Source organism: Phascolarctos cinereus, unplaced genomic scaffold, assembly GCF_003287225.1.
Source record: "Phascolarctos cinereus isolate Bilbo 61053 unplaced genomic scaffold, phaCin_HiC Scaffold_4;HRSCAF=312, whole genome shotgun sequence".
Lineage (NCBI taxonomy): Eukaryota > Metazoa > Chordata > Mammalia > Diprotodontia > Phascolarctidae > Phascolarctos > Phascolarctos cinereus.
Window position 1 is genome coordinate 92,270,625 of NW_027555847.1, and position 27,569 is coordinate 92,298,193.

The window sequence follows — 27,569 nt, forward strand, 5'->3', positions numbered from 1 at the left end:
CTTTCCTGTAACACACTCTCTTCTCACCTCTCTCTTAGAATCCCATACCTCCTTCCAGGCTGAGCTCAGATGCCAAGGCTAAGCTCCTACAGGATGCCTTTCCTGATGACCCCAGCTTCGCAGTGTTTTTCCACTCTGACGCCCCAAATGACTTTGTATTCGTTTTGTATCTGTCCTACATGCCTTGTGTTAATTCACTTATGTATATGCCGTCTCTCCAAGTAGCAAGTAAGCTCCCTGAGGGCACATAGTGGGCACTTAATAAATGCTTCTTGAATCAGATTGAAAGGAATCATGAGAGCCTCTACCACGAGACTCATACAGTTCACCGAGAATCACACAGCAAATTGGCGACTGAGCTGGGCAAGAAGCCAAGTCTTCCCCTCTGCCACCAACCAACCAGTGTTCTTTCCACTCTTTAGCTGTCAGGAACGGGCATGCTCAGAGCAAAGAGGGGAGAGAGGGGCAGCCTGGCAAGACACAACTAAACTGGGTATCAAGAGAGGTGCAGTCTAGACACAGATCTGCTGCTTGCTGTGTGAATTTTGATAAGTCACTGACCCTCTCTGGGCCTCGGAAACAAGGAGATGGCATCTGCCCCAGATACCTCCCAGGGTCGTGGTGAAGATCAAAGGAGTTCTTTGTAAACTGCAAAAGCTCAGGACGCATGAAAGGGATGATTAAATATTATAGCTTTTATTATTAAAGAGAGACAGCAAGAATAGTGTCTATAAAGCCTGGGTTCAAGTCCCACCTCAGACACAGACTAATTCTGTGCCTCAGTCACTGAACCTCCTAGGACCCCCAGCAATTCTCGATGACTGGAAGTTGCAAAGCAGTTGCTGACATGCAGTGGGATTTTCCACCAGAGTTCCTCACACTGAAGAAATCACAGATCCAGACAAAAAACAAATATTATTATTTTTGTAGATCACAACTAATTCTATTCCAAATACGCTGCCGATGTCAAGGCAGAATAGCACGTTAGCATTAAAAGAGACCATCTAGTCCAGGGGTGGGAAATGTGCAGCCTTGAGGTCACATGTGGCCGTCCAGTTCCTCAAGTGCGGCCCTTTGACTGAATCCAGAGGCCATAGGTTCCCTATCCCTGATCTAGTCCAACCTTGTCCTTTCAGAGAAGTGGAAACTGAGGCTCACACAAGCCCAAGGTCATGCTGAGTAAACTAGGGTAGACCTTGAATCTCCTGACAACCAGCTCATTGTTGTGTCTGCCTCATCACACCTCCTTGATTCAATAATTCAACAAACAATTATTAACTACCTACTGTGTGCAGGGTTCTGTTGTCAATGCTGGGAAAGATACAAAGTTTTAACAATTACCTGTATTTATTTGGAACTTGAAGGCTTAAAAAAGGCTTTTATTTATCTGTGCACATGTTTAAATCTCAGGAGGATGCAGTTGCCTTAAAGGCAGGGACTGTTTTCATATCCCTAGCACCTAGCATAGTGTCTGACACATAGTAGGTGCTTAATGAAATGCTTATTAAATTGCTTTTGTTTATTTGTTTGTTTTTGGTGAGGCAATTGGGGTTAAGTGACTTGCCTAAGGTCACAAAGCTAGTAAGTGTCAAGAGTCTGAGGTCAAATTTGAAGTCAGGTGCTTCTGACTTCAGGGCCAGTGCTCTCTCCACTATGCCACCTAGCTGCCCCAAAATGCTTATTAAATTGAATTAAATCATAAAGAGTCTTTGCCACAAGAGCTAGACCTTTTTCATAGAAGGGGAAATTGAGGCCTGAAAAAATTAAACAACTTACCCAAAAGAAAAAAGATACCCTCTAAGGTAGTTATTGCAAGGACCATTTTATAGCTGAAAAACTAAGGTTCTGAGTGCTTCCAGCTCTAAATCTATGACCCTGGTAACTTGCCAAAATCACATTGCTAGCTAAGTGTTGGAACGAGAATTTGAACTCAGATCTCCTGACTTGGGGTCAGACACAGTCCTCATCTTCCAGGAGCTTACACAGAGACAAGACACAAACAAATATGGGGTGAACATGAATCTGCCAAGCAGGAGGAAGACAGTGACCTTGTCCCTCTGGCTTAACTTTTGTCCCTCAGCTATTTCCCCTCCCATTCATCTCTATGAGAGACGTAAAAGAATCTTAAGCAAGGGGTCAGGTAGGTGGCAAAATGGATAGAACACCGCCCCTGGAGTCGGGAGGACCTGAGTTCAAATCCAACCTCAGACACATAACGCTCATTAGCTGTGTGACTCTGGGCAAGTCACTTAACCCCAACTGTCTCACACACACACACACACACACACACACACAGAGAACCTGAAGGTGGAGAAGAACTTGGAGGGGAGGAGGTACCACCCCCCACACACCGCAGAGCACTTAGCAGTTTGCTGGAGACACAACCTGGAAACTGATACTCACTGAGACGTCAAGCCGTTGGAAATGAAGTGGGGGCTATGAGGAATCTCTCTCCCTAAGTAAGACTAGGCTTCTGTCAGAGACCCCATCCTTGGTGATGAGGAACCACTGCTTAAAAGAAATCTTCTTAATGCCTCGAGGACCACTGAGCTGGTTGGATTCTATGTTCTGGAAGCCTGGCTCACCAGACAATGAATCTCCTTTTGGAGAAGGAATGCCTATTATAGGCCAAGATCTGAGAATGGACAGGGCCTCTTTTTGGGGAAGAAAAAGTCAAATGGCTAAGGGATTTTCCCTAGCCTCATGACTGGTTGTGTGAGGCCTCTGCCTTGCCATGTGAGACCAGCAGAAAGAAATAACCTAATAGAGCTACTCTGCCCCATGCCCCCCTGCCTGGAAGACACCGCACACCCATGTATTGGTTCCAAAGCATCAGAGATGTATTCGCCCTCTACACGTGGGGTTCCCTATGAATGTGCCTTTCATGAGGCAGCTAGGTGGTGCAGTAGGTAGAGTGTTTAGGCCTGGAGTCACAAAGACTTGAATTCAAATTCAGCCTCAGACACTGACTAGCTGTTTGATCCCGGGTAAGTCACTTAACCTTTGTTTGCCTCAGTTTCCTCAACTGTAAAATGGAGATAATGGCAGCACCTACCTCGAAGGGTCATTGTGAGAATCAAATGAGATATTTTTAAAGTGCTTAGCACAGTGACTGACACATAGACGGTGCTCTATAAACGCTTATTCCCTCTTCCTTCCTATGCATTTCCCTGGTCACAGCTGTTTCCTACATGGGTTTATTCTTTGCGCTGGTGGTTTGCATATTTGTGGAATAGTGTAGCCCTTTTTTTTTTAATGTTCTGTTATGAACATTGTTACTGTGCTACTTTATTAAATGCCTTTGTTTTTATTCATATATATTCTCTGACTGATTGATAAAAGTAAAACAGCAATGGGGGCTCATGAACTATAATGTGAAGTAAATACAAGCCTACAGAGGGTCTTGAGTCTGGAGAGATCCACTGGGTAGTGGGGGTTTGGGGGTGTGGGGGAAGAGGTGAGGACACGGGATGCTAACCTGAAAGAGGGCATTATAGACCTTCACCAAAGCTACCTTCCACTTCACTAAATTAAGCTTTTCATTTTTAATTGTACTTTAGTTAGCAATCTGGCACAACTGGATCTTAGCCCCAAGCCTCTCTAAGTCCTGAAGGGTCAGAGACTTGTTCATTTTTCATTTTTGTATCCTCACTGCTTAGGCCAGAGTCAGGCAGACCTGGGTTCAAATCTTAGCTCTCATATTTACTAGTTGTGTGACCCAGAGCAGGCCATATAATCATTTTGTATCTCAGGAAAATCCCTAGATTTTCTTTATGAAGTCAGAGTTGGGTTGTTATCTGTATTGGTATAGGGAATGTCCATACCAAGAGTTCCCACGCTGAAAAAAGCACAATCTTTCACTTATCAATATATTTCCAGTGCTTTGCACACAGTAAGCATTGAATATAAGCTTGTATTTACAGATATGTTTCTTTTTCCCACAGAACGAAAGCTTCCTGAGGACAGAGGTCATATTATTTTTGATCTTCATATTTTCAGCTCTAAACACAAGGCTTTATGTATAAATAAGTATAGTGAAAGGAGCATTGGGTTTGGAGTCAGGCAAGATCTGAGTTCAGATTCAGTCTCTGGCATTTACTAGTTGTGTGATACTGGCATATCATTTAATATCTCTGTGCCTCAGTTTTCTTACCTGTAAAATAAGGTACAATAATATCTAACAGGATTGTTGTAAGGAACAAATGAGATAGTATACTTACTAAAGCAATTTATAAACCCTGAATCACTGCATGAGTCATACTAATGTTGTTATTATTCAATACCTTTGATTTCATTGTTAACAGATGCTTTCTCAACTACCGCGGACTACATCCAACCCTAGCTCTCTCTGCTGTACCACGTTGCCTTAAAGAATTTTGTACAAAGTAGGTAATTAATAAATATCGAGTTGAATGGAATTTAAATCACTCAGTAAATGGGTCATGTAGATGGGCAGTATTTCATTTTGTCTTTGTATCCCCAGTGCCCGCATGTAGTAGGCACTTAATAAATATTCATTGATTAACTGACTGAAAGAGTGCTAGGCTGAAAGGCTGTAGTAGACCTGGGTTTGAGTCCAGGAGGAGACAAGGACCCAGTAGGGGATGGTACACACAGTTGATCAGGCAGAAGCAGGACCCGTAAGTTCACTGGCAAGGGCCAAAATGGGACCCTTCCCTTCCCTTCCCCTTCCTCGTTCCCTGAGACACTAACTCACCTGCTAGGAGCAGAGGTTGAAAGACAAGGGTGTTGATGCGGCCAAGCAAGGCCAAGAAAGTTTCTTCCACTTGTAGTAGAGATGTCTCTTCGGGAGTGCACATGGTGTCGGGAGGCGTGAGGCTCGAACTAAGTCCCCAGGCTTCATCGGGGCCCACCTAGTCAGGGACAGACATAATTTCACCAAGGTTTCTCCAGAAACTGCTGCCAAGATCACCAGCCCAGTCCCACCACCACTGCCAAAAACATCCAGAGGACCAAACAGTAGCAGCTCATAGGGGAATGGCTGAACAGAGTGTGGTACGTGAATGCAACAGCATCTTACTGTGCATTAGAAACAAGGAAGATGATGAAAGCCCAGAAGGACGGGAAGATTTACATGAACTGATGCAAAGTGAAGTAAGCAGAGCCAAGAAAACAATGAACGTGACTCCAACAATGGAAACGGAAAGAATGATCACAAAAATCACAAAACAGAGAAAGTGCTGCAAAGTTACAAAGAATAAACATGGCCCTAAAGAAGAGATACAAAAAGGCAGTCCCACCCCACCCCTTTTTACAGGTAGGATGTCTATGAGTACGGTGTGTTGCACATGTTTTCAGACTGTTTTTGATATAGTGATTGGTTTTGCTGATTTTTTGTGTTTCTTCTTTCTTTAAAAAGTATTATTTGTTATGTGGGAGAGCTCTCTGAGAGCAAAGAGGGGAAAAATATTGAGTGGTAATTTGGGTGATATGAAATTCTGGTGATGCAAAAAAAAAATCAAGAGATATCAATAAAATGTGCTTTAAAAAAAAGAATGAATGTTGCAAAATTATGAAGAATTAGCTTGGCTCCAAAGAAGATATATGAGAAGACACCTCCTCCCACTCCTTTCCTGAGAGAAGGTGGACCACAGGGGTGGAACATTACATATACTGTCGGGTTTTTTCAACGTATGAATCATTTTTGCTGTTCCCCCCCCTCTTTTTTTTTTATCCTTTGTTATAAGGTATGGCTCTATGGAAAGAGAGGAAGAGAGGGAAAGATACATGGATAAGGTAAAAACAAAAGACAGCAATAAAATTATTCTAAAAAAACAACGAGAGGGATATGAGTTAGATTCCAGCAGAATAGCTTGGGAGAAAGAGTGCTGGACAGAGAGTTCTTTTCTTGACACCAACTTTAACTTATTTGATTCTGGACAAGTCATGTGGAGAATCAGGTTTCTCTTTTATCAAATGGCCTTTAGATTGTAAGCTCCTTGAAGGCAGGGACTGTCTTTTGCTTCTTTTTATATCCTCAGAACTTAGTATAGTGCCTGGCACATAGTAGGTGCTTAGTGAACGTTGATTGATTGAAAAAGGTACAGCAGTGTCTTCCCAGCCTGCCTCACTAGGAAGCTGAGGTCTAACAAGGGCCATGAATGAATCATAGAATCTCAGATTTGCAGGAAGCTCAGAAAGCCCTTCATATATAAATCCCTTCTACAATATCCCCCATAGGCAGTCCTCTGTGCCTCCAGGGACAATGCCATCATTTCCTACTCTCCTTACTCCCAGCCTACTGTTGGATAGTTCTGATTGCTAGGAAGACTTTCTTTACACTGAGCTGAAATCTGTCTTGGCAATTTCTACCTTCTGTTACTTCTGCCCCTGGAGTCTAGTCTCTCATGCACATTAGAACCCTTCAAAGACTCCAAGACAGCTCTCTGGTCCTCCCTAAGTCTTCTCATCTCCAGGCTAAACATTCCTTCCACCAGTCTTTTAGCAGAGAAGAGATGGACGCAAGATGAAGTATGAGATGCCCATTTTTGGTACATGGCCAATGTGGGTATTTGTTTGTTTGACTGCGTATATTTGAAACCAGGGTCGTATGTGTGTGAGTGTGTGTTTGAAAAAAAATTATTTCATATATTATATAATGTAATTATTATAATTAGTATAGATTATATGTTATAATATGTTATATAGGAAACTAAAAACAGGTTTAATATATAAATAGCAAATTTATTTTGGAAATGACATAAATGAAAATCTTAAGATGAGTTGCTTCTTTTGGCCAACTGTTGGCCATATGGCCCTGGTTCCTTAACTGTAAAAGTGTTTTGCCACTCTCCCAACACTTCGATCACTCCATGATCTCATCCATGAGGGCACTCCCTCTGTGGTGCTGATAGTAACCCATCTCTACTGTCTCTTACTCTAAGATTCTTTTCCCTGGTCTCTCATAGAGATTCTCCACACAGCTACCTACTGTGCTAGAGGCCTTTCTCTGCTTTTTACATTTTGTGGATACCAGTCCATCACCTATCCTGTCTTTCTGTTACTCTCTGATGGTTGCTACGTGACTGTCCATCATAGTTTTCCCTTTTACATCAGTTCTTACACACACTTCATCAGTGGAAATAATCATACTTTTGCCCACTACCTAGTTCTCATTTGCCTCAGGATTACTGGAAAACTAATTTTTCAGAGATCAAGGTATTCCAAGATTTTGAACATACAGGACTCCTGGAAGAACATTTGTGTTGAAAAGATGATCATATTTTATAATATATTTCAGGAAAAGGAAGATAGATAATGTTGAATATTGAAACCATATTAAGCCATATGCCTATTTTCACATCTTAACAAAAAATTGTTTATCTTTTATTATGCAAAATAAAATATTGTTAACTTATGTTGGAGGGTTAAGTTTACGAATGGCTTGAAAAGATATCCCAAAGGGTCCAATCAAGTACTCTGTTTTGGCTTTTGTTTTTATGAAGAGATACCTAAATACAGTCTGTACCAAATTCAAAAGGTTCGTCTTCAAAAAATTCCTGAGGCGCAAAACACAATTGAACACAGTACATTCCTTTTTCAACATGGACCTATTCATATCCAGACCTGCTCAGGAGAATGCCCATTGTCCTTCATACACTGCGCTACCACATAAATACCAAAGAGCAATCAGAAAGCAGGCTGAGTTTAGCTCTCCCTTTGCTAATGCAAAGCTGCCCCCTGCAAGTTATCAACTTTTTGAAGTTGGCACCCATTTTAGTGCATCAAGTCCAGCCCTCAGACAAAGCAAATGTTTGCTTCTCCTTGGATGGCCCTAGAACAACTACAGGATTTCTGTGTCCTTCTGAATCAGGTCAAACACACTATTATCAGTGACTGGCTTGGTAAGGTCTTCACTAAAAACCTGCCACCTCAGCTTTTCTGCCTTGGAATCAGCAGGCACCTCCATTCTATAGCACTGCAAGGTTACAGCTATGTGCTGGGTGAGATACTAAAGGCATCATGCTCAGCAAGAGCTGTCCCGCAGCAGCGCCTAGGCTGCCAGAGAGACGGGAATGCTCTCCCAGCTATGACGGCTCATCCAATTCTTTAAAGAAATAATAATGAGCCAGCTAGGTGGCACAGTGGATAGAGCACCAACCCTGAAGTCAGGAGGCACTGAGTTCAAATGTGCCCTCAGACCAAACACTTGACATTAGCTGTGTGACCCTGGGCAAGTCACTTAACCCCAATTGCCTAAAAAAAAAAGAAATAATAAGGAAGTGGAGCAGATATTTGTGGAGATGCTAGAAGGAGACCCAGAAATGCAAAACTCCCAACATGAGTAATTCCCACTGAACAATGCTGACCCTTGGTTCCCAGAACCAAGAGTCTAACTCCAAAGGTTCATTCTTGGGATTTAAACACCTGTGAGAAACATTGATGATGTCTCTTGTCCTGAGGTGTTGCTCCTCCATTTTACCTGCCAAGTAAATTGCTGACATGGCCAGGAGGTAAGGGTCATGTGCACCTAATTTGGTCTCACAGAAAAACTTGTGGTAAATGGTGCGGGTTGTGGCAACTGCAATGGATTACATCCCTAGCTTGACACCAGCCTCCATGATGAACTGTGTCACCGTGAGGTGGACTTTGGCCTCAGAAGCCAGGTGACCCTCTTTCCTCACTTCACCCTCTGTCTAGACTCCTTGGCTAACACCCTCACCCCCAGCGTATACCTGGCCTCTTGGGTCCCTCAATGCCAAACAAAAATCTAATTCAAGTCACAAGGAAGGACAAAATAAGACGAACCCAAAGAGGTAGAAGCACACACTACTGCTATGTTACATATCACGGGAACCTTAAAACTACGAACCTGTTAGCATTCACAACAGGTTTCCTGCAGCATGCCTTTTATCTTTACAGTCACCCAAATTGCCTGAAAGCTACAGAGAAAACGAGATTCTGCTGATTAGTGGTTTTTGGACAATAAAGAAGCCTTTGATTTCACAGATTAGAATACCACCATTTAAGGGCACTTTTCCGATGGGTGTTCTCTCATAAGTACGTTAAGATGATACAATATTCCTTGATGAATGCAATCAGAGATAAAGCTGATCAATAACTCTTCAATTACTAACATCAAACCAAGCATAAAACAGAAAAGAGATGCTCACCAAAGGTACGTGTCAGTGTCATGGAAGACGTCCCACACAGAGTAAAAGTGGACAGTGAGTCCTCTGATTTCCTGTTTGTGAAGCCCCAGCACATTATGGAGCTTCCATACAGGAGAATAAAGTGTTTGGGGGGGGGGAAATGCCTGCTGTCCGGAATATGACATGCAGTTGGATGGCCAGGCATGAATCAGTTCATACACGTGGAACAGACGTTGTAGATGGACAACAAGTTGGGCAGAGAATCATATAGGTAGAAGGTAGACTGGAACTATATTTGTGAAACTCTGCAGGGCATTCATTTTGCATTTTCAGCATCAACAGTATCCACTGAATAGGTCAGATTGAAGATGCTTCAAGTTGCTTCTCAAGGTGTCCTGCACAGTGCCGGGTTGGCCCCTGGGGGTCCCTTGGCCTAGGAGAAGAGGAGGAGGAGGAAGGGCCAGAACTGGTCCCTGTGGAGCCAGTATGTTTCAGGGGCCCCCACTGGTGATGCTGTTCTTTTTGGGGGTGATGGTGACTCCTGGCGTGGCCCAGGGTCATCCACAGTTGCTGCTGGTGAGCTCCCAGCTGGAGCTGGGGCACTGGGAGCCTCAGAAGGCCATGCCCATGAAGCAAGCAGGTGGGCAGGCTCTATATATTTTTTTCCAATTGGGAGAATAGGAGGTATCTGTGGAGGAGGGGGGAGGGGGGAAGCCACAGGCCACTCTCCCTCCACCCTGAAAAAAGAAATGAAAATTTAAGAGGCTATTTCAGAGGCCCTCTTCTCTTTCTACACTTTCTTTCTTGGGATCTCATCAGCTCCCAATGGGTGCAAATGTCACACCTATGCAAATATCTCCTGAACCTACATGTTCAACCTTTATCTCTCTCCTAAGCTCTAGCGCTCCATGCCTAATTAACTGTCTGTTGTACCTCTCCAAAAGAATATCACCCCCAGGGGCAGGTAGGTGGCACAATGAGTGGATAGAGCAGTGGCCCTGGAGTCAGGAAGACCTGAGTTCAAAGCCAGCCTCAGACACATGACACTTAATAGCTGTGTGACTTGGAGCAAGTCACTTAACCCCAAATGCCTCACCAAGAAAAAGAAAAAAAGAAAAAAAAAAAGAATATCACTCCCAGGCAGCTCAAACTCCACATGTCCAAAGCAGGACTCATCATCTTTGCCCCTAAACCTACCCTTCTTCCTAACTTCCCTATTTCTATCAAAGTACTGCCCTCCTTCCTGATTCCTAGAATCAACAACTAGGAGTCATCTTCAACATTGCACTCTCCCTCTCCAAACAATCCTTGAATCTAATTGCACCACATCTCTCAAATCCACCTCTTTTTTCCACTCCCATGGCTACTACCCTAACCTGGCCCTCATTACTCAATGTCTCGACTATGGCCACAGCTTCCTGTTTGGTCTCCTTGCCTACAATCTGTCCCCTTTGCAGTCCATTCTCTACATGGCGGCCAAAATGATTTCTCAAATCACAGGTAAAACCAAGTCAAGGAACTGCAATGATCCCCTATCTCCTTTAAGATAAGACATAAGCTCCTCTGTTTGGCATTTAAAGCCCTTCACAACCTGGCCCCGATCTAGCTTTTCCAGTTGATTACACATTATTCCCCTTCACATGTTCTACTATAGCCAAGCTGGCCTCCAGGTTGTTTTCCCTACTTGACATTCCATTTTCTTTAGTTGAGACTTTGAAAAGGGTCAGCCCATTTGTGGAATGTTCTCCTCACCCGGATGTCTTGGAATTCTTAGGTCCCTTTAAACGTCAGCTCAAGTGCCACCTTCTGCCCAATTCTCCTAATTATTTTGTTTTTGAATCATTTCAGTCTGACTCTTTGTGACCCCATTTGGGGTTTTCTTGGCAGAGATACTATAGTGATTTGCCATTTCCTTCTCTAGCTCATTTTACAGATGAGGAAACTGAGGCAAACAGAGTGAAATGACTTGCCTAGGGTCACACAGCTATAAGTGTCTGAGGCCAGATTTGAATTCTGGAAGATGAGGCTTCCTGATTCCAGGACCAGCACTCTATCCAGTACACTATCTGGCCTCTACCCAATTACATTGTATTTATTTATCTGTCTATGTATTGCTTCTTCCCAATAGAATGTAAGGTAGAGATTGTTTTATTTTTGTCTTCATATTCCTAGAGCCCAGCAAAGTGCCTGGCCCTTAGTAGGTACTTAATAAATATAGAATTGATCTTCCCCATTCCAGACACTGTACTTTTATTTCTGTTTTGCCTTGAAACCTTGCGGGTCTTCTCCTCCCAGGCTGATGATTTTTTTTTTTGACTAGGTAAAAGAGGCCATTCTCTGCCTCATTTCTTACCTAGCCTTAATCACTGATTAGGCATTGCTTCAGTCAGACTGAGACCTGTTAAAGACCTTACCTCAAAAAGGCCAAGGTCTTCCACTGCATCCAGGGCCCTCTCTAGTTGTCCTGATCTATATCTGGCCACTGGACCCAGATGGCTCTAGAGGAGAAAGTGAGGCTGGTGACTTTGCACAGCCCTCCCTCACTTAAACCCAGTTCATTTGCAAGTCATGGCATCACCTCCCTGATGACAGATTCTCTTCAAGAATGAAGGACAAACAACAATACCTATTAAGATCAGGTTGGTCTTTCTGGCTGCCATGCCAAACTGCTCATTTATGTTGACTGCAGGGTCCGGAAGAACCCCTCAAGAGGATGCAAACCCCCAAATTGTCCCAGGGAAGGCCCAAAGGGCCAAAGACACTATCCCTGCCTTAAGAAGCTTCCAATCTGGCTGGAGAGACAAAACTACCACACAGGAAACAAGTAGAGCACATTACAAGCATTTTTGTCAACTCTAGAAGTCTATATTCCCTACCTGGGCCTGTTCCTCACTTTCTCGGGAATTCAAAACCATGCCCCCTCTTCTGCTGGTTCACCCTGGAATTAATTTCCCTCAGTGCCTGGGACTGCCTCACTCAGCATCACTCTACTCTCTCTGTAGCCTCCTCACCCTGTTATATCCCTCCACAAGACCCATTCCCCTTCTCTCGCTGGTGAGTTTTTCCTGGAGCTTCCATTCATGGAGGGGACCAGGCTGTCCTACCTCCATTCCCCACCCACCTCACCCTGTTCCTGACTTTCTCTAGACTTTAAAAATGTCCTCCTTCTCCCCGTAACCATTCCCCATGCTTCTCGGCTCCCTTTTTTATGTGTGGTCTTCCCATATTAGAAGGGAAGCTTCCTGAGGGCAGGAACTGTCTTTCATTGTGCTTGTATTTGTAGTCCCAGCACTTGGTATAGTTCCTGGCACACAGCTGGAGCTTAATAAAGGTTTATTTCCTTCCTTCTTTGCTATACAGAAATGTGAGCTGTTATCCTTATTCTAGTTCTGGTCAGGGTTGCAAGGGTCCAGGGAAAGAAGAAAGCAGTGTGGGTTAGGGGCCAAGAGTGAAGAAGGAGGCTCCCTGGAAAAGTCAGGACTTGGACTAAGCCTTGAAGGATGGCAAAGATGTGGAGAGGTAGAGATAAAGGAAAGAAGAATATGGACCTGGGGGTGAGGGCTGGACAGATTTCCTGGAACAGGGTACTCAAGGTCAGAGTGAATGTGAAAGGGTGGCAGAAAAGAAGAACCATATTCCATCCATCCGTCTATTCATTCAATACTTTGAATGACAGGGGATCAGTGGAAGTTCAGAGGGAGGGAGTCAAGGGGTGAGTCACTTCCTGCACTCAAAAACTTGTACTCCCTGCTCCAGCCAGATCTGAGCAGGTTGGGTAGGTAGGGACTCAGAAGGAAGCCAGGACACAGATGGGGCAGTCAGACTAGTTGAGGTTGAGCAATGGTGCCCGGGCTGTGCAGGCCACAGGCAGCAGGGTTGGGGAGCTCAGAGGGGGCACTGTGCCAAAGGCAGCATGGTCTGCCGTGGAAATCTCAGGTCTGCCATTCATTGAGTATTACTGGATGCTAGTATCCAAGATCTAGAGCTGGAAGGGACCCAGAGGCCACTCTAGCCCAGCCCTGTCCTGTTACAGATGAGGAAACTGAGGCCCAGAGACATTAAGTGACTCACCCAAGGAGGTAAACATCAGAGAAAAAATTTGAACTCAGGTTTTCTGACTCCAAAGCCTATTTTTTCTCCACTGTACCAAACTGCCTCCTTATAGAACCATGCACAAAACCCTTAACTTGTATGTGCCTCCATTTTCAAATCTGTAAAAAGGGGATAATACTTATACTGCCTACCTTCTGGGGTTACTGGGATGAGAGCTCTTTATAAACCTTATGTCCCTGTATCAATTTCAGTTATTATTGTTATTATTATTATTAATCATATGTGGAAGGAAACAGACAGATAATATAAAACAACAGATTATGTAATAAGCAGCCACACATATAGGAAGCATTTACATAGTGCTTTAAGGTTTGCTGGGCATCTTATAAATATTATCTCACAACAATCTTGGGAAGTAGATGCTATTATTACCTTCATTTTGTAAATGAGGAAACTGAGGCAGACAGAGGTTAAGTGACTTGCCAAGGGTCACACAGCTAGTAAGCATCTAAGGCCAAATTTGAATTCAAGTCTTCCTATTCCGAGTCTAATGCTCTGCCTACTTTGACATGACGGAGGCCAGACCTAAAAGGGCTCAGGTCTCCTAGGCTAACAGGCAATAACATTTTGTGACACATTGACCTGAGATCACAGAATCAGGAGACATCAGAGCTAAAAGGAGTTTTTAGAGATCCCTAAGACCAAACCTTTTATCTTTAGGGATGGAACCATAATTTAATGGAAAGAATCACAGAGTCAAGACACCCAGACCAGAGTCTCAGCCTTACCATTATTCACTAGCTGGGTAACCCTGGGCAAGTTGTCTGACTTCTCTGGTCCTGGGGGAATACTGAACTTTGTACAAGCTGAAATTTCTAGATAATAACAATAGGTAATTATTTATTATTAGGCCTTCCTTTTTTCCATTTTATAGCTTACAAAATATTTTCCTCCCAGTGCTTCTGGGAGGCAAAGGGAAAGGAAAAGGGAGGAGGGAAAGGAATAAACATTTATCCATGCCAGGCATTGTGCTAAGTGCTTTTCAGACATCATTCCATTTCATCCTCATAATTTTTACATGTAATTTATTTTTATATGCTTACCCTCATTTTACAAATGAGAAAAACAAAGCAGACCTCAAGAGATTAAGTGACTTGCCGAGTAAATATCAGAGGCTGGATTTGAACTTGTGTCTTCCTGGGCTCTATTTGCTTCCCCACTTGGCGTCCTCTGGCAGGTAGGGTTTTTTTTGTTGTTGTTCAGTCATTTCAGTCATGTCTGACCCTCCATGACCCCATTTGGGGTTTTCTTGGCAAAGATACTGGAGTATTTCTCATTTCCTACTCCAGCTCATTTTACAGATGAGGAAACTGAGGCAAACAGGGTGAAGTGACTTGCCTAGGGTCACACAGCTAGTAAGTGTCTGAGGATGGATGTGAACTCAGGTCCTCCTGACTCCAGGGCCCATGCTCTATCCACTGTACCACCTAGCTGCCATAGGCAGTTTAAGGAGTGTTATTTTTTTTGTTGGGTCAGTGATTTCATCGGCGGAGGGAATTCCCTTCACATCAGCAGCTCCATGGTAACTTAACAGTCTTAAAGACTTGCACTGAGGCACTGAGAGAGAAAGTGTCTGGCCCAAGGTCATGGAACTACTCGGTGTCAGTAGCGGGACTAAAACCCAGGTCTTCCAGATTCCAAAGTTCAAGTATCTCAGTTATCATATACCATATACAGTTATCATATACCATCTCTTTCTCATAGAGAAGGAAACTGAATCTCAGAGAGGGGAAATGTTTTGCCCTTGGTCACACAGCCCACAAAAAGGCAGAGCCAAGACCAGAACTATCATCTCCGGAACTCTTTTTGTTACAACAGGGAACTCTCGGCTCTTTCCCTCAAACCCTCCTCCTCCCATTTCACCTTCCTTAATACTGTAGAAGACAAAACCATCCTCCCAGGCTGCCAACCTGGGAGCCATCCTGGACTCCTCACTATCTCTCACCCCCTATTTCCAAGCTGCGACCAAGGCTTCTAGATTTCACTGTTGCAGCATCTCTTGAACACGCCACCTTCTCTTCTCTGACACTGAGACCACCCCGATGCAGGTCTTCATCACCCCATGCCTTGATTACTGCATAGGCAGATGCTGGGGTCTGCTTTCCTCAAGTCTCTCCCCCCTCCAATCCATTCTCCATTCAGTCGCTAAAGTGATTTTCCTAAAGCATAGGGCTGAGCCTGTTAGCCCCCTACTCAATAAACTCCACATAGGGTATCATACCCTTACTGCAAGTGCTCGGCCCAAAGGAACATAAATTTTGATCGCTGAATCCTTGCAAGATATCTTGGGGTTTACAGCTAGATTTTTTTCTTAAGGACCATGCCTTAAACCCCAATCACTCAGGCTCTGATTGATTGGCCAATAATAAGTCCCAGGCCAATGCTCTTTTTGGCATTCAAAGCCCTTCCTACCCTTCCAATCTCCTTACATCTTACTCCCTACCACATACTCTTCAGCCCAGTGACACTGGCCTCCTGACTGTTCCATGAAGAAGACACATCATCTCTTGGCTCTAGGCATTTTCTCTGGTGTCCCCCATCCTGGAATGCTATCCGTCTTCATCTCCACCTATTAGCTTCTACAACAAGCCTTTCTCAAACCCTCTTAATTCTAGTGCCTTCCCTCTCTCATTTTTTTATCTGCCCATTTGTAATTTGTACATATTTGTTTGTGCTCCCTCCTTGGGGGCAGGGACTGTCTTTTGCCTCTTTTTGTATCCCCAGTCCTTTTCATGGGGCCTGGCACATAGTAGGCTCTTACTTGTTTATTGATTGACTGACTGACTGACTTGTTCTCCTTCAGGTATAGTCTTTTCTTACTCTGGATCTAGCCCAACTGAGCAAATCTTTAACCAATTTCAATAAAGCCCAACACACAGCAGGCTCTAAGACTGCTATTCCACAGAATCCATTATTTCCCCTCACAATGCAGACTGTAGTTCATCCATGCCCACAGAACCATGAAAGCATTCGGTGAACATGTGTGGACAGTAACAATGGGGCTGCAGCCCAGTGTACTGGATCAGAAGTTGGGAGTACTAACTACGAGTCTTCTCTCTTGGCCTCAGCTGGACTTGATGATTTTTGAGGTCCTTCCTAGCTCTGAAAATTTATGGGCATCTAATCAAAGCAAAGCAATTCAAAGGCTCAAATTAAATTAAGGGTGCCTATCAATTGAGGAATGACTAAAGAGATGATGACATTATCACAAGAAATGATGAAAATGACAGATTCAGAGAAACCAAGGAAGTCAGACTGGAAATGATGAAGGAAGTGAGCAAACCAGGAGAATAGAATATTCAAGGGTTACAATGGAGTAAAGGAAGAAAACTCAGAAAGACTTAAGAATGCCAATCAATGCAATGACTAATGGTGACTCCAGAAGACCAAGCAGGCCTCCCACCTCTCAGCCAAGAGCTACAGAATAGAACTTCTTCCTGCAGACACAGCCAGTGTGTGGGCTTGCTCATCCCTGACAAGGGAGGACTTATAGATGGGAGTAGGGCATTGTAGGGGAAAGTTGGTGATGATGGTATAAGAAGAAAACAGCGTCAAAGAAACATTGAGCAATCTACAGAAGACAGCAGAAGGAAGTCCAGAAATGGATCCAGAGAAGCAGAGAAATTGTATTACTATCATGTTAAATTTGATATTACTTTAAAAACATTTACAAAGTAGCTCACTTGGGGCAGCAAGGTGGCGCAATGGATAGAGCACCGGCCCTAAAGTCAGGAGGACCTGAGTTCAAATCCAGCCTCAGACCAAATACTTGACACTTACTAGCTGTGTGACCCTGGGCAAGTCACTTAACCCCAATTGCCTAAAAAAAAAACAAAGTAGTTCACTTTATACATACAGTACTCCTTTCCTGTTCTTTGGATATGGAAAGGTTCACATTTGTTGATCTTATTATTCATGTTCAAAATTTTAAAAAGAAAATAAAATTTTAAAAACAGGTAAGAAAATGTATAAGTCACAGGGCCCCCTCATGTCGGTGAGGGTAGTCGGGTCCTGTAGGGATAGGGGGTTGGTTGGTGTCTTTTGTGCTTGAAGAGGACCAAAATGACATCACTATATTGGGGTCAAAGTCTGACTTGGCTGTGATGCGGATTGAATCCCATCTCCCTCAGCTGATCAGACAGGTTGGGCACAAATAATCCATGTGAACATTTAGAGTGGAGAGGTCTCCAGATTTGCTCATCTTGCATTTTTTAAAAACTACTGCAATTCTGCTTTGCTCATAGAGCACAGCACCTTCTTTGATGCCAGCGTGCCCACCATGCCAGGTGGTTCTTTGCTGTCATCTTCAGTGTCACACAATCAATTCCAAAGAACCAGAGGTTTACAACCACCTCACCATGTACAACTGAACTGCAGGGGAGAACTCCAAACAAGCTTATCCCCTCACTGGGATAAACCTCACCCTGTTCACCCAGAATCATAAAATTCTAGAATGTTAACTAGGGAAGGAGACGTAGGTCTTCTCAGTCAACTTTCCCCCTTGGAAGAGTCCTTCCAGAATTTTCCCGAAGTTGGGGTCTGTCTCCCCTCAGACAAGGTGCTCTTGCAGGAGAAGGGGCTATGCTTCTTTTCTCATACCAGGGGCTCCCAGAGGTCAGCAGGGGACTCCTACTGTGTTTTCCCAGGTTTCCACACGTAAATATAGGTGTTGTTGTTTTTTTTTTTAATGACCTTGAAGCTAAGAATCCTAGGGGTGGGGGAGCAGGAATGGATTCCAAGGGTTTCTTTCTGTAGCTATTGACGAAGAAGGGGTGGGAGTGGGAGGAGGGGAGGAATGGAGTCTCACCACTCTGGGGCCAAGCCCAGAGCACAAAAATTCCAAGCCCCACCTAGGCTGAAAGGGAGAGGCCAGCAGGAAGGGGAAGAGGGAGGAGTGTAGCCAAGCAGTCCTGAGGGACCAGGTACTAGGTCAGGACTAAACTACCTTCTTTCCTTCCCAGCTGATACCTGGGGGGTTGGAGGGAGAGAGGCCCCCATCCCCTCCTCCAAAGAGGCTCCAGCCAGTCTCAGCCTGGGAGAAGCTGAGTTGTTGTGTTCCAAAAGTATTTCCCACCTTGGGAATGGTTCAAAGTCTGGGTAGGGAAATAAAAGCTTATGAGAGGGGCAGTGGCCAACAGCTGAGGTCAGAGCTGCCCTTCCCTCAATTCTGCCCAGAATCAGCATGCCCAGGGCGTAGCACCTCAAAGCCCAGAGAAATTAATGGCATTACGGTGGTGCTGAAGAGCGAATGGCTCCTTAGGCTTCATTCTTGGGATCACAAGACTTAGAACTGGAGATGATGATGTCGTCCAGCTGTGCACAACCGTTTACAGATGAGGAACTGGACCCAAGGTGACTCAGCCAAGGTCACCTAGATTCTAAGTGGCAGAGTCACCATTCAAACCCAAGTCCTTCCTGATTTCAAATCCAGGGCTTTCCATTATCCCACACGGCACAGAATCAATGGTCCCACCATTCAATGCCCTGACAGAACATCTTGGTGATATCTGGTCCAGTCTGGGAATCTTATTTTTAGGAAGGACATCAACAAACTGAAGTGCACTGAGATGGGAGACACCAGGACAGAGAGAAGGAAGGGGAAGAAAGGGGAGGAGATAAAGCATTTAAATAGAGCCTGCTACGTGCCCAGCACTGTGCTAAGCACTTTGCAAATACCTCATTTGATGCTCACAACCCTGTGAGGTAGGTGCTATTAACATTGTCCCTGTTTTACAGTTGAGGAAACTGAGGCAGACAGAAGTGAAGTGACTTGCCCAGAGTCACACAGCTAGTTAATATCTGAGGCTAAATTTGAACTCCAGACCCAGCACTCTATCCACACTGTGCCACCAGCTGCCTTCTGCAGGAAGGGGGCAGTTGCCAGAAAAGGCTTCCGGTAGGTGAAATTTGAGCAGAGTCAAAAATGTGAGTTACTATTATCAAGGACTGGACGGAAATCTTCATTTTACAGGTTGGGGGCGGGGGGAGGAACAAAGGATGAAGGGGACCCTTCAGCCACCTGTACTGAGTTTAGCTCAGCCCTACCTGAAGGCAGAGAAATGTACCCAGTGACCCTCCCAGTGAGGGATGGAGAGCAGGATGGAAATGGCAGGGAGGGACATGGATGGAGAGTTTTACAACTGAGGTGAGTTTGGGGGCAACCTTTGACCCCATGGGCTGGGGATGTGTGGGCATGGCTGTAGGGAGGGAGGTGGTCCTGTACAGGGACAGGCACTTTCCTGTGAATGAGACAGAAGCACAGGCCCAGTGATTCACCTAGGCATGAAGAAACTGGCATGACTTCTCCCCGATGACACCATCTTTCCCTCCCTCCCGCCCCGACTTTGTTACTGGCATCAAGACCATAGGTGCCCTGACTTATGGAAACAGCAGCCAGCATGGTGGAGTGGCAGAGGGCCTGCCTGCCTGGATATAGAGGCCCAGCTTTGCCACTAGCTCATATGGCCTGGGTTCGTTCAATGCCCATCTCTGGCCTTCTTTTTTCCTCTTTCATGATGTCCTCTGGCATTCTATGCCCCATGTTCTGTGGTTCCTTCCACCCATGGTATGCTATGTTCCATGGTTTGTTCTAGCTTTGATGTTCTGTATTCTATTTTCTATGATCCGTGTCAGTCCTGACATTCTATGTCCTAAGATGTCAATGGACAATGGACAATGGACAAGTATAGAAACAGTTTGATGAGTATAAGGCATTCTACTAAGGAAAAAGGTTATTTTAACAAATGGTCTTGTGCTATGGTCCAGGACACCTAGGTTCTAAGCCTTGGCTCCGGCATTAGGTCACTCGCTAATGTAATCTTGGGCAAATCACTCTACCTGCATGGGCCTGTTCTGAGTTAGTGTGATGTGGTGGAAAGTGTACCAGATATGGAAGTCAGAAGAAAACTGGGTTTGAATCCTGCTTCTGACACTGCATGAACTTGGGAAAGTTATAACCTATTCACCCTCAGTTTCCTCATCTGTAAAATGGGGATACTAAGACCTGTAATATTTACATTACCGGGTTGTTGTGAGGATCAACTGATCAATGTCTATAAAGCCCTTTGCGAACCTCAAAATACTACATGAAAATCTATTATTATTTTCCTATAGGCGAAGTGGTCATTTGTCCACTTCAAAGGAATAATGTGAAGACATTAAGGTTTCCAAAGCTCTTCACAAATACTGTCCCATTATCCTTATAACAATCCTGGGAGGTACATGTTATTATTCTCATTTTATAGAGGAGGGTATTAAGGCAGATGGATTAAATGACTTGCTCCATGTCACACAGCTAGTAAGTTGTCTGAGGCTGCATTTGAACTCAGGTCTTCCTGACTCCAGGCTCAGTGCTCAATCCACTGGTTCACCTAGTTGCCTACTGGGGGAGTGCTTGCCAAGGAACAGACAGAAGGATGGACTACTGTTAAATCCATTACTATTAGATCAGCCACAGTTGACTTGACATGGAGAAATTAGATGCTCAGGCTGAGCATCACTCCAGAGCACAGAATCTTAGAACTCGGAAGAAGAGGGCTAGCAAGGGTTCTAGAACAAAGAATATCAGAGCAAGAAAAGATTTTAGAGCATAGACTGTGGGCCCAGCCACAGGGATCATCTAGCTGCCTAAAGTGCCTGGTACTTGATATTTTCTTAGTAAATGTTCATTGACTTGAGTTTCTTGTCTCTTTGAGGACTTGGTCCAGAACCACCTGGTCAGGACAGGTAGGAAATTATTGCAGTCAAACCTCAATTCCACTTGAAGCAAACCCTCCTCCCCCATTTTGTCTCTCTCATGGTCATTTGCTTCACCTCTGATCTTCCTATGACCACAAGGAATGGGCTAGCTTGGTGTCTCTGGAGAAGGAAGCTAGGGCATATTTCCTACCCTAATGGCCCTTTCTCTAGGTGTCAGGGACTAGGGAGAGAAATCTGACTCCCTTGGAGTGGGAAGGATGGAAAGAGGTGGGGTCAGGAGTGGGAACTGGAAATAGCACAGGCCTGAAGATAAGTTTTAACACTGTGTGTCATTGGGCTAGCCATTTCTTCCAATCTCATTTTCCTCATCTAGACAGATATGCATTCTCTCAAGTTCTTTCAAGCTCTAAATTCTATGGTCCTCTCACTTGACCACTCTGACCCTCAGTTTTTCTTTCTAGAAATTGAAGGTAATAATATGCACACTACCTCCCTCTCAGGACTGTTGTGCAGAAGGCTCTCCACAAACCTTAAAGCATTACATGAGCTATTATTATATGGTTGGGCAAGAGTCATGCTTCAAGGAGTGTGCTAAGGCCAGTTCTCAGTCCCTCCCCTGAGGCCCAGTCCCCAGTTATAGAAAATTGTTAATATAATGACAGAAATCGTTAATACCAAATGTAATATGGACTGCCACTCTCGTATATGATTGTTGTAATGTCAGAATGTCAGTAATGTCCTTGCATTCCTACTCTTAAGATATTTACTCTTGGGATATCTTAAGATATTTACCCAGGGATGTTGCCTTGTGGGGAGGCCAGCTCAAGCTGGATCTCAGTTTCTAGTGTCCTCGCCCCCTTCCATTGGGATTCAAGGCACAAAGGGCAAAAGAGCCCGAATGAAGTAGCTTTTCTTGGCCAGATAGCCAAGGGCCACCTCATACTACCTCTTCCCCCTTTCATTCTAAAGATATAAGAAGGTTTTGCATGGGTCTTAGCGCTGGGAAATCTACTGGACATCCCCCAGGGTGGCACGTTTGCTACCCTGTTATCTCAACTTAAAGATGATTTATTCCATGCTTTGATTTATTTCAGGATTTGACACCTCCCAAGGACCTGGTTTAACAAGGTGATGTAGATACAGCTGAGAGGCAAAGGCAGGGACTCAGAAATAACCAACAGAATCAAATAGAGCAATGGAGAGGTACTGAGGCACTGAAAGGTAGACAGAGTTGGACCAGGGAAAGAATTCAATGCAATTCAGCATTCACTGCCTTTATTAGGTACTCTTCTATGAGCCAAGCCTGACACGAGGTGAAGAAAAGAACACAAAAACAGAGGAAACAGTCCTTGCCCTCCAGGAGTTTACAATCCAGTAGGCTATCTAGGTAACTGGTGTGATAGAGGAAGGAGTCCCACACTTTGCATCAAGAAGACTCATCTTTCGGAGTTCTAATCTGGACTCAGATACTTAATAGTTGTGTGACCCTGGGCAAGTCACTTAACCCTGTAAAATGAGCTGGTGAAGGAAATGGCAAGCCACTTTAGTATCTTTGCCAAGAAAACTGGAAGACTGAAAAAACAGAACAACAAAGGAGAATGAAGATACATGTAAACAGATGGTAATTACAAATTAGCCTTAGTTAAGTAAAAAAAAAAAAGAGAGCTCAAAGAAGCATTAAAATGTAAATTCCTTGAGTTTTGTCTTTCATCCCTAGCACTTAGCATGCAAATAGTAGGTAGTTAAGATTGATTTGATGGATTGAGAGGTGGAAGTGGGAGAGACTTTTGGAGCTGAGGATGGAAAGAGAATCTTCGGTAATTTTTGTTTCTCTAAGGCCCTTTTCATTTTCTATAGCCTCTGGCTGGGGTAATCTTACCCACTCCCACCCGTTCAATTATCATCTCTAAGCAGATGATTCCTAGAACTCGGTTCCCTGCCCCGTTCTCTCTCCAGAGCTCTAGTCCCACATCACCACCTGTGTAGCTGAGATTTCAAACTCAAAATGTTCCAAACCAAATTCCTTACCTTTTCTCCTAACTTCACTCCTCTTCTTACCTTCTTTATTTCTGTAGAAAGCACTACCATCCTTCCAGTCATTTAACTTAATAATAATAATAGCTAACATTTACAGCATTATTGCATTTATATGGCACCTACTGTGCTAAAGTGCTTTGCAAAGATTATCTCATTTGATCCTCATAACAACTGTGGGAGATAGATGGTATCGTTATCCCCATTTTATAGTGGAGGAAACTGAGGCAGAGTGACTTACCCAAGGTCAGACAGCTAGGGAATTTCTGAGACCAGATAGGAACTCAAGTCTTCCTTACTCCAGATCGAATGCTCTATCCACTGCACCACCTAGCTGCCCTAGTCGCCAACCTCGGAGTCGTCCTCTCCTCTCCTCTGCACTATTGATCATCAACTTTCCCTGCCCCCTCTCCCCATATACAATTCCCCATCAGTATCCAAGTCTTGTTGATTCTACCAGCACAGTAGCTACCCGTACTCTTCTCCGTTCACATGGCCACCACCCTGACCTCTTCACTATTGAAGCAGCCCCCTCAATTCTCCTCACCATCTCCAAACTACCTTCCACACAATGACCAAAATGGTGTCCCTTAAGCACACACCTGATCATGGCACTCACCAGCTAAGTTGCTTAGGTGGCTGACTACTGACTCTAGAACATGTACAAACTCCTCTCTTTTCCATCTTCAAAGTCCTCACTGTCTGGCTCCCACCTATCTCTTCAGACAGGTTTCCCTTCATCATGAACCCTACCTTTCAACCATACTGGGCTATAATGCTAGTCCCCAGACACAGTGAAAAGGACTTGGCAACCAATGAGACATGAAGGTCGAGAAAGAAGGAAGAATGTCGGCTGACTCTGAAGGTCCAAACTTGAGTAACAAGGAAGCCAGTGGCCTGGATGCACTGGTAAAAGTCTAACAAAAAACTCTCTGGGGAAAAGAATGCCAGCAGGTCATCCTTTTAAATTTAATCTGAAGTATCAACACTTTCTCCTCTTAAGCTTAGGCAATCAACAAAACAATCTTCGGCCAGATTCAAACTCAGGAAGATGGGTCTTCCTGACTGCAGGCCTGGCATCTTATCCACCGTACTAACTGGGACATAGCGAGCACTGAATAAATGCTTAGTTGACTGACTGTGGAGTTTAAGGTGCTAGTAGTTTTCACTTTTTCTTTCTATCTCCAGCACTTAGCAGAATGCCTGGCACATAGTACTGATTAATTGACTGGTGGAGACTCCAAGAGAAGAAGTAGGTCTGGAGCTCAGGGAACTGATTGAGTTTGAATACATTATTTTGTAAATCATTTGCATAAAGGTGTTATTTGAAGCTGTTGCCAAGAGTATAGGGAAAGAAAAAAAAGAGGTCTGAGGACAAAAACTTGGGGGACACCCATATTTAGAGGGGAAAAAGAAAATGAGAAGTCAAAAAACAGGCAGTTAGGTGCAGTGGAGAGAGTGAGTTTGAATCCTGCCTTAAGTTTGCCACATACAAGGTGCGTAACCCGGGGCAAGCCATTTGACTATAGTCCTCAATTTCTTTATCTGTAAAAAGGGGATAAGAGTACCCACCTACCAGGGAGGTTATGTAAATAAAATGAGGTAAGATACATAAAGTGCTATATTAACGTTAGCTATTATTATTAAAGGCACAGTGTCACTGTAGCCATGGGAATAAAGCACACCAAGAGGAAAATTATCAAGAGAGGCAGTCTGATATAGTACTGCACCTGAGCCAGGGAGACCTGGATATGAACTCTGGAAACTAGCTCTGATATTCTCTGATTTTTAGCTTCCCCATCTGCAAAATGGGGATGACACCTTAAAATATTGGAGCGTTCTGTGAAGAAAGTGTTTTATAAAAACTTAACGATCTACATAAATGTGACGTTTTTATCAAGAGTCAGAGCTTTGAATGCCGCAATGAAGAGTTTGTGTTTTATCCAAAAGGCAAAAAAGAATTACGGAAGGTTATTGAACAGCGGAGTGATTCAGTCCGTCACCTTATGCCTTAAGACGATGTGGGGACCTCTGTGGAGGAGGCTGGTCTGAAGGGGGGTAGGGGAGAGAATGGATAAGGGCATAGGGAGGTTTGGTCACGTGAAAGACGGGAGGTTAGGAAGCTCACTCAGATAGATGGCTTGAATATTCTCAGTAAAATTGAAGACAAGGGCATAGGAAGGAGGGAAGGAGCATTGTTGGGGGCTTGAGGAGAGTATGAAAGATTTGCTACGCTGCTAGTGGAAAGCATAGGTCACGAGAGTCCCAGTGAAGTTAGATACACGAATTTATAGTCATCCCAGTCAGCAGTTTCCTGACTTCCTCCAGCGGCTCGGGTAGGAGATGAGGGCTGGAATGGTCTTGGGTGGTGCAGAAGCCGAGAATCAGAGACGGACGACGGAGGTACAGGACTCGGGGTGCGGATGGGGGATGAGCAGCGCAGCAGGGAGGAGCCAAACAGAACAGCCCAAGAGGAAGCCTGAGAGCAAGGTGACTTCAGGAAGCGCCTAGGCTCCGCCCGGGTCCCGATCCACAATTCAGACCCTAGCAGCAGCACCCCGCCTCTGCCAGCCCCATCCACAAGCGGTGCCCCAGGCATCACTCTTTCCCACTCTTGCCCCACCCCTGCCACATTTGGCCCCTTGTAGCATCCCCCGCCCACCTCCCACCTGCCTTGACTTTGATCTGTTCCCGGCCAACGTCCCACCCCTGCCCACCCCTGCCTGCCCCATCCACGTTGCCCCCCCCCGACTGTTCTCCACTGTGCCTGACCCTGCTGCTGTCGCCTGGCAGAGCCCCACTTCTCCTCATCTACGACCTGTCCCCCAACAATGTCCCACCTGGCCTGCCCCTGCCTCCCTGTCCCTGGCAGTGTCGCCCCTCCCGCTCTGTTCAAGACCCGTCCCCCTGACTGCGTCCCCTACCTGGCCTGCCCCTGCCTCACTGTCTCCTGGCATCGCGTCCCATGGCTCCGGCCCCAGTGGCTCTCAGGTCCCTGGCAATGACCTCTCCTGCTCCTCTCCCAGGACCATCACGCGTTCGCCTCCTTACCTGTGCGTTGAGATCTTGTAGGGGCCGCGCCCCAGCCCTCCAGCCTCCTTGGACGAGGCTGGGGACACTTGGCGTTCCTCTCTCTCAGTCTGGGGCCACCAGGAGCCTGGGAGAGGAGGCCAGGGGGCCGGACCAAGGCGCCTCACCCCACCCTCTCTCCTCCCCGTGGCCAGGGGAGGAGCCCGCCCAGCCCCTCGGCACCCTCCCAGAAGCCGGGGAAAGCACCCAAAGGAAAACGGCGCCCCGCCCCGCGAGCAGCAGCACTCTATCTGTTGACTTGTCCTTCCCTCGATTTCACTTAAATTCTCTCCGTCTCTGCCTCGGCTCCTCTATTCTTTCCCCTTTTCCTCCTTTCCCTGTCCTTTCTTTCTGTCGTCCCCAGCCCACACACCCACCCTGCCCTTTCTTCCCTCTCTGCCTCAGTCTCTCTGTGAGCGACCTTGTCTCCCTCTGCAGACTTCTGTCCCCTGAGTCTTCCTCTCCCCCATCGTTTCTCCCTTGTGCTCGCTCTTCTTCCCCGGCTGTCCCAATGGTCTCTGAACCTAGCCCCTCTGTCTCTCCCCCCGCCCCCGCTGTTATCCCCTCCTCTCTGCCTCCCTTCCTCTCCCACTCTCCCACCCTCCCTGCCTGTCTCCCTCACTCTGTCTTCCACCTATTCCTTTGGTCATTCCCCACACACCTTCTCAGCCAGCTGTTTCCCCCTCACCTACAAACACCCCAACCCCTCCACAGTAGTCCAGGAGGCTGCCCTTCTGAGACTCTGCCTCCAGTCCTCCCGTCTGTGGTCGCTAAACATGCCGCCTTGATTGTACCTCACTCGCATATAACTTCTCTGCTGAATCCCACGGATTTCTACCCTGGCAGGCAACAGACCCCGGACTTTTCCCTCCTCTGCCTGGCGCCTCTCTACCCCATATTCTTTCCATTCAGTGAAGACTCAAGTCAAATGTAAAAAAGTGCCTCATTTCTGTGCCAAAGGGTAGTGATGTGGGAGCTGAAATAGAAAGTGAGAAAGTTTCCAAATTTGAGGGATAAAAGGAAGCTATGATCACTGGGGTTGCTGGCCAAGAAAGAGCTGGAACTACTGAGGTCCACTGTGGCTGGGTGGATAGAGCATTAAGCCAAGTCCATTTCCCAGGATTACTGCTCCTTACAAGGAGCTGATCCAGAGGGATCTGACCTTTAGCATAAGGGCTTTCCCTTCGCCTAACCTAGCTCTTCCGAGGCCCTGAGACTCCTGACCTCCTTGGCCCAGGAGCTTGCTTGGCTAGGCAGACTCAGAGATCTGTTGTACACACTCTCTACCCTTTCTCTTCTCCTGCTGCTGCCATGGGTAAATAGACTCCAGGGCCTGGCACTTACTCCTTCTTTCCATTCTTCCTGCTATGTACCACATACTCTGCCCCACGAAAACAGCATTTGGGGGGGGAGGATTTATTCACAGAGGAACAGAGATTAGACAGAATCAGGAATAATGCATCTGGGAAAAGTGACTTGTATAAAAGTAATCTAACCAGGGGAAAGCTAAATGGGGTCTAAGTTTAGTATGATAAATAAGCA

The 27,569-nt window shown here is 45.3% G+C and overlaps 1 protein-coding gene and 1 pseudogene across 3 annotated transcripts in view; both read right to left on the reverse strand.

Moving 5' to 3' along the window:
* Positions 1-26,148, reverse strand: part of ALS2CL (ALS2 C-terminal like) — a 67,657-nt gene extending 41,509 nt beyond the window's left edge. For 2 of the 3 annotated variants that reach the window (XM_020998934.2, XM_020998933.2), the window contains exons 1-2: positions 25,883-26,002; positions 4,718-4,874 (exon numbers count right to left, since the gene is read on the reverse strand). In XM_020998934.2, the coding sequence (XP_020854593.1) occupies positions 4,718-4,874; positions 25,883-25,915 (190 nt within the window). In that variant the 5' untranslated portion in view covers positions 25,916-26,002. The other variant, XM_020998935.2, reaches the window with a different exon arrangement.
* Positions 7,802-12,028, reverse strand: LOC110216957 (cyclin-Q-like; annotated as a pseudogene).
* Positions 26,149-27,569: the final 1,421 nt, after the last annotated feature.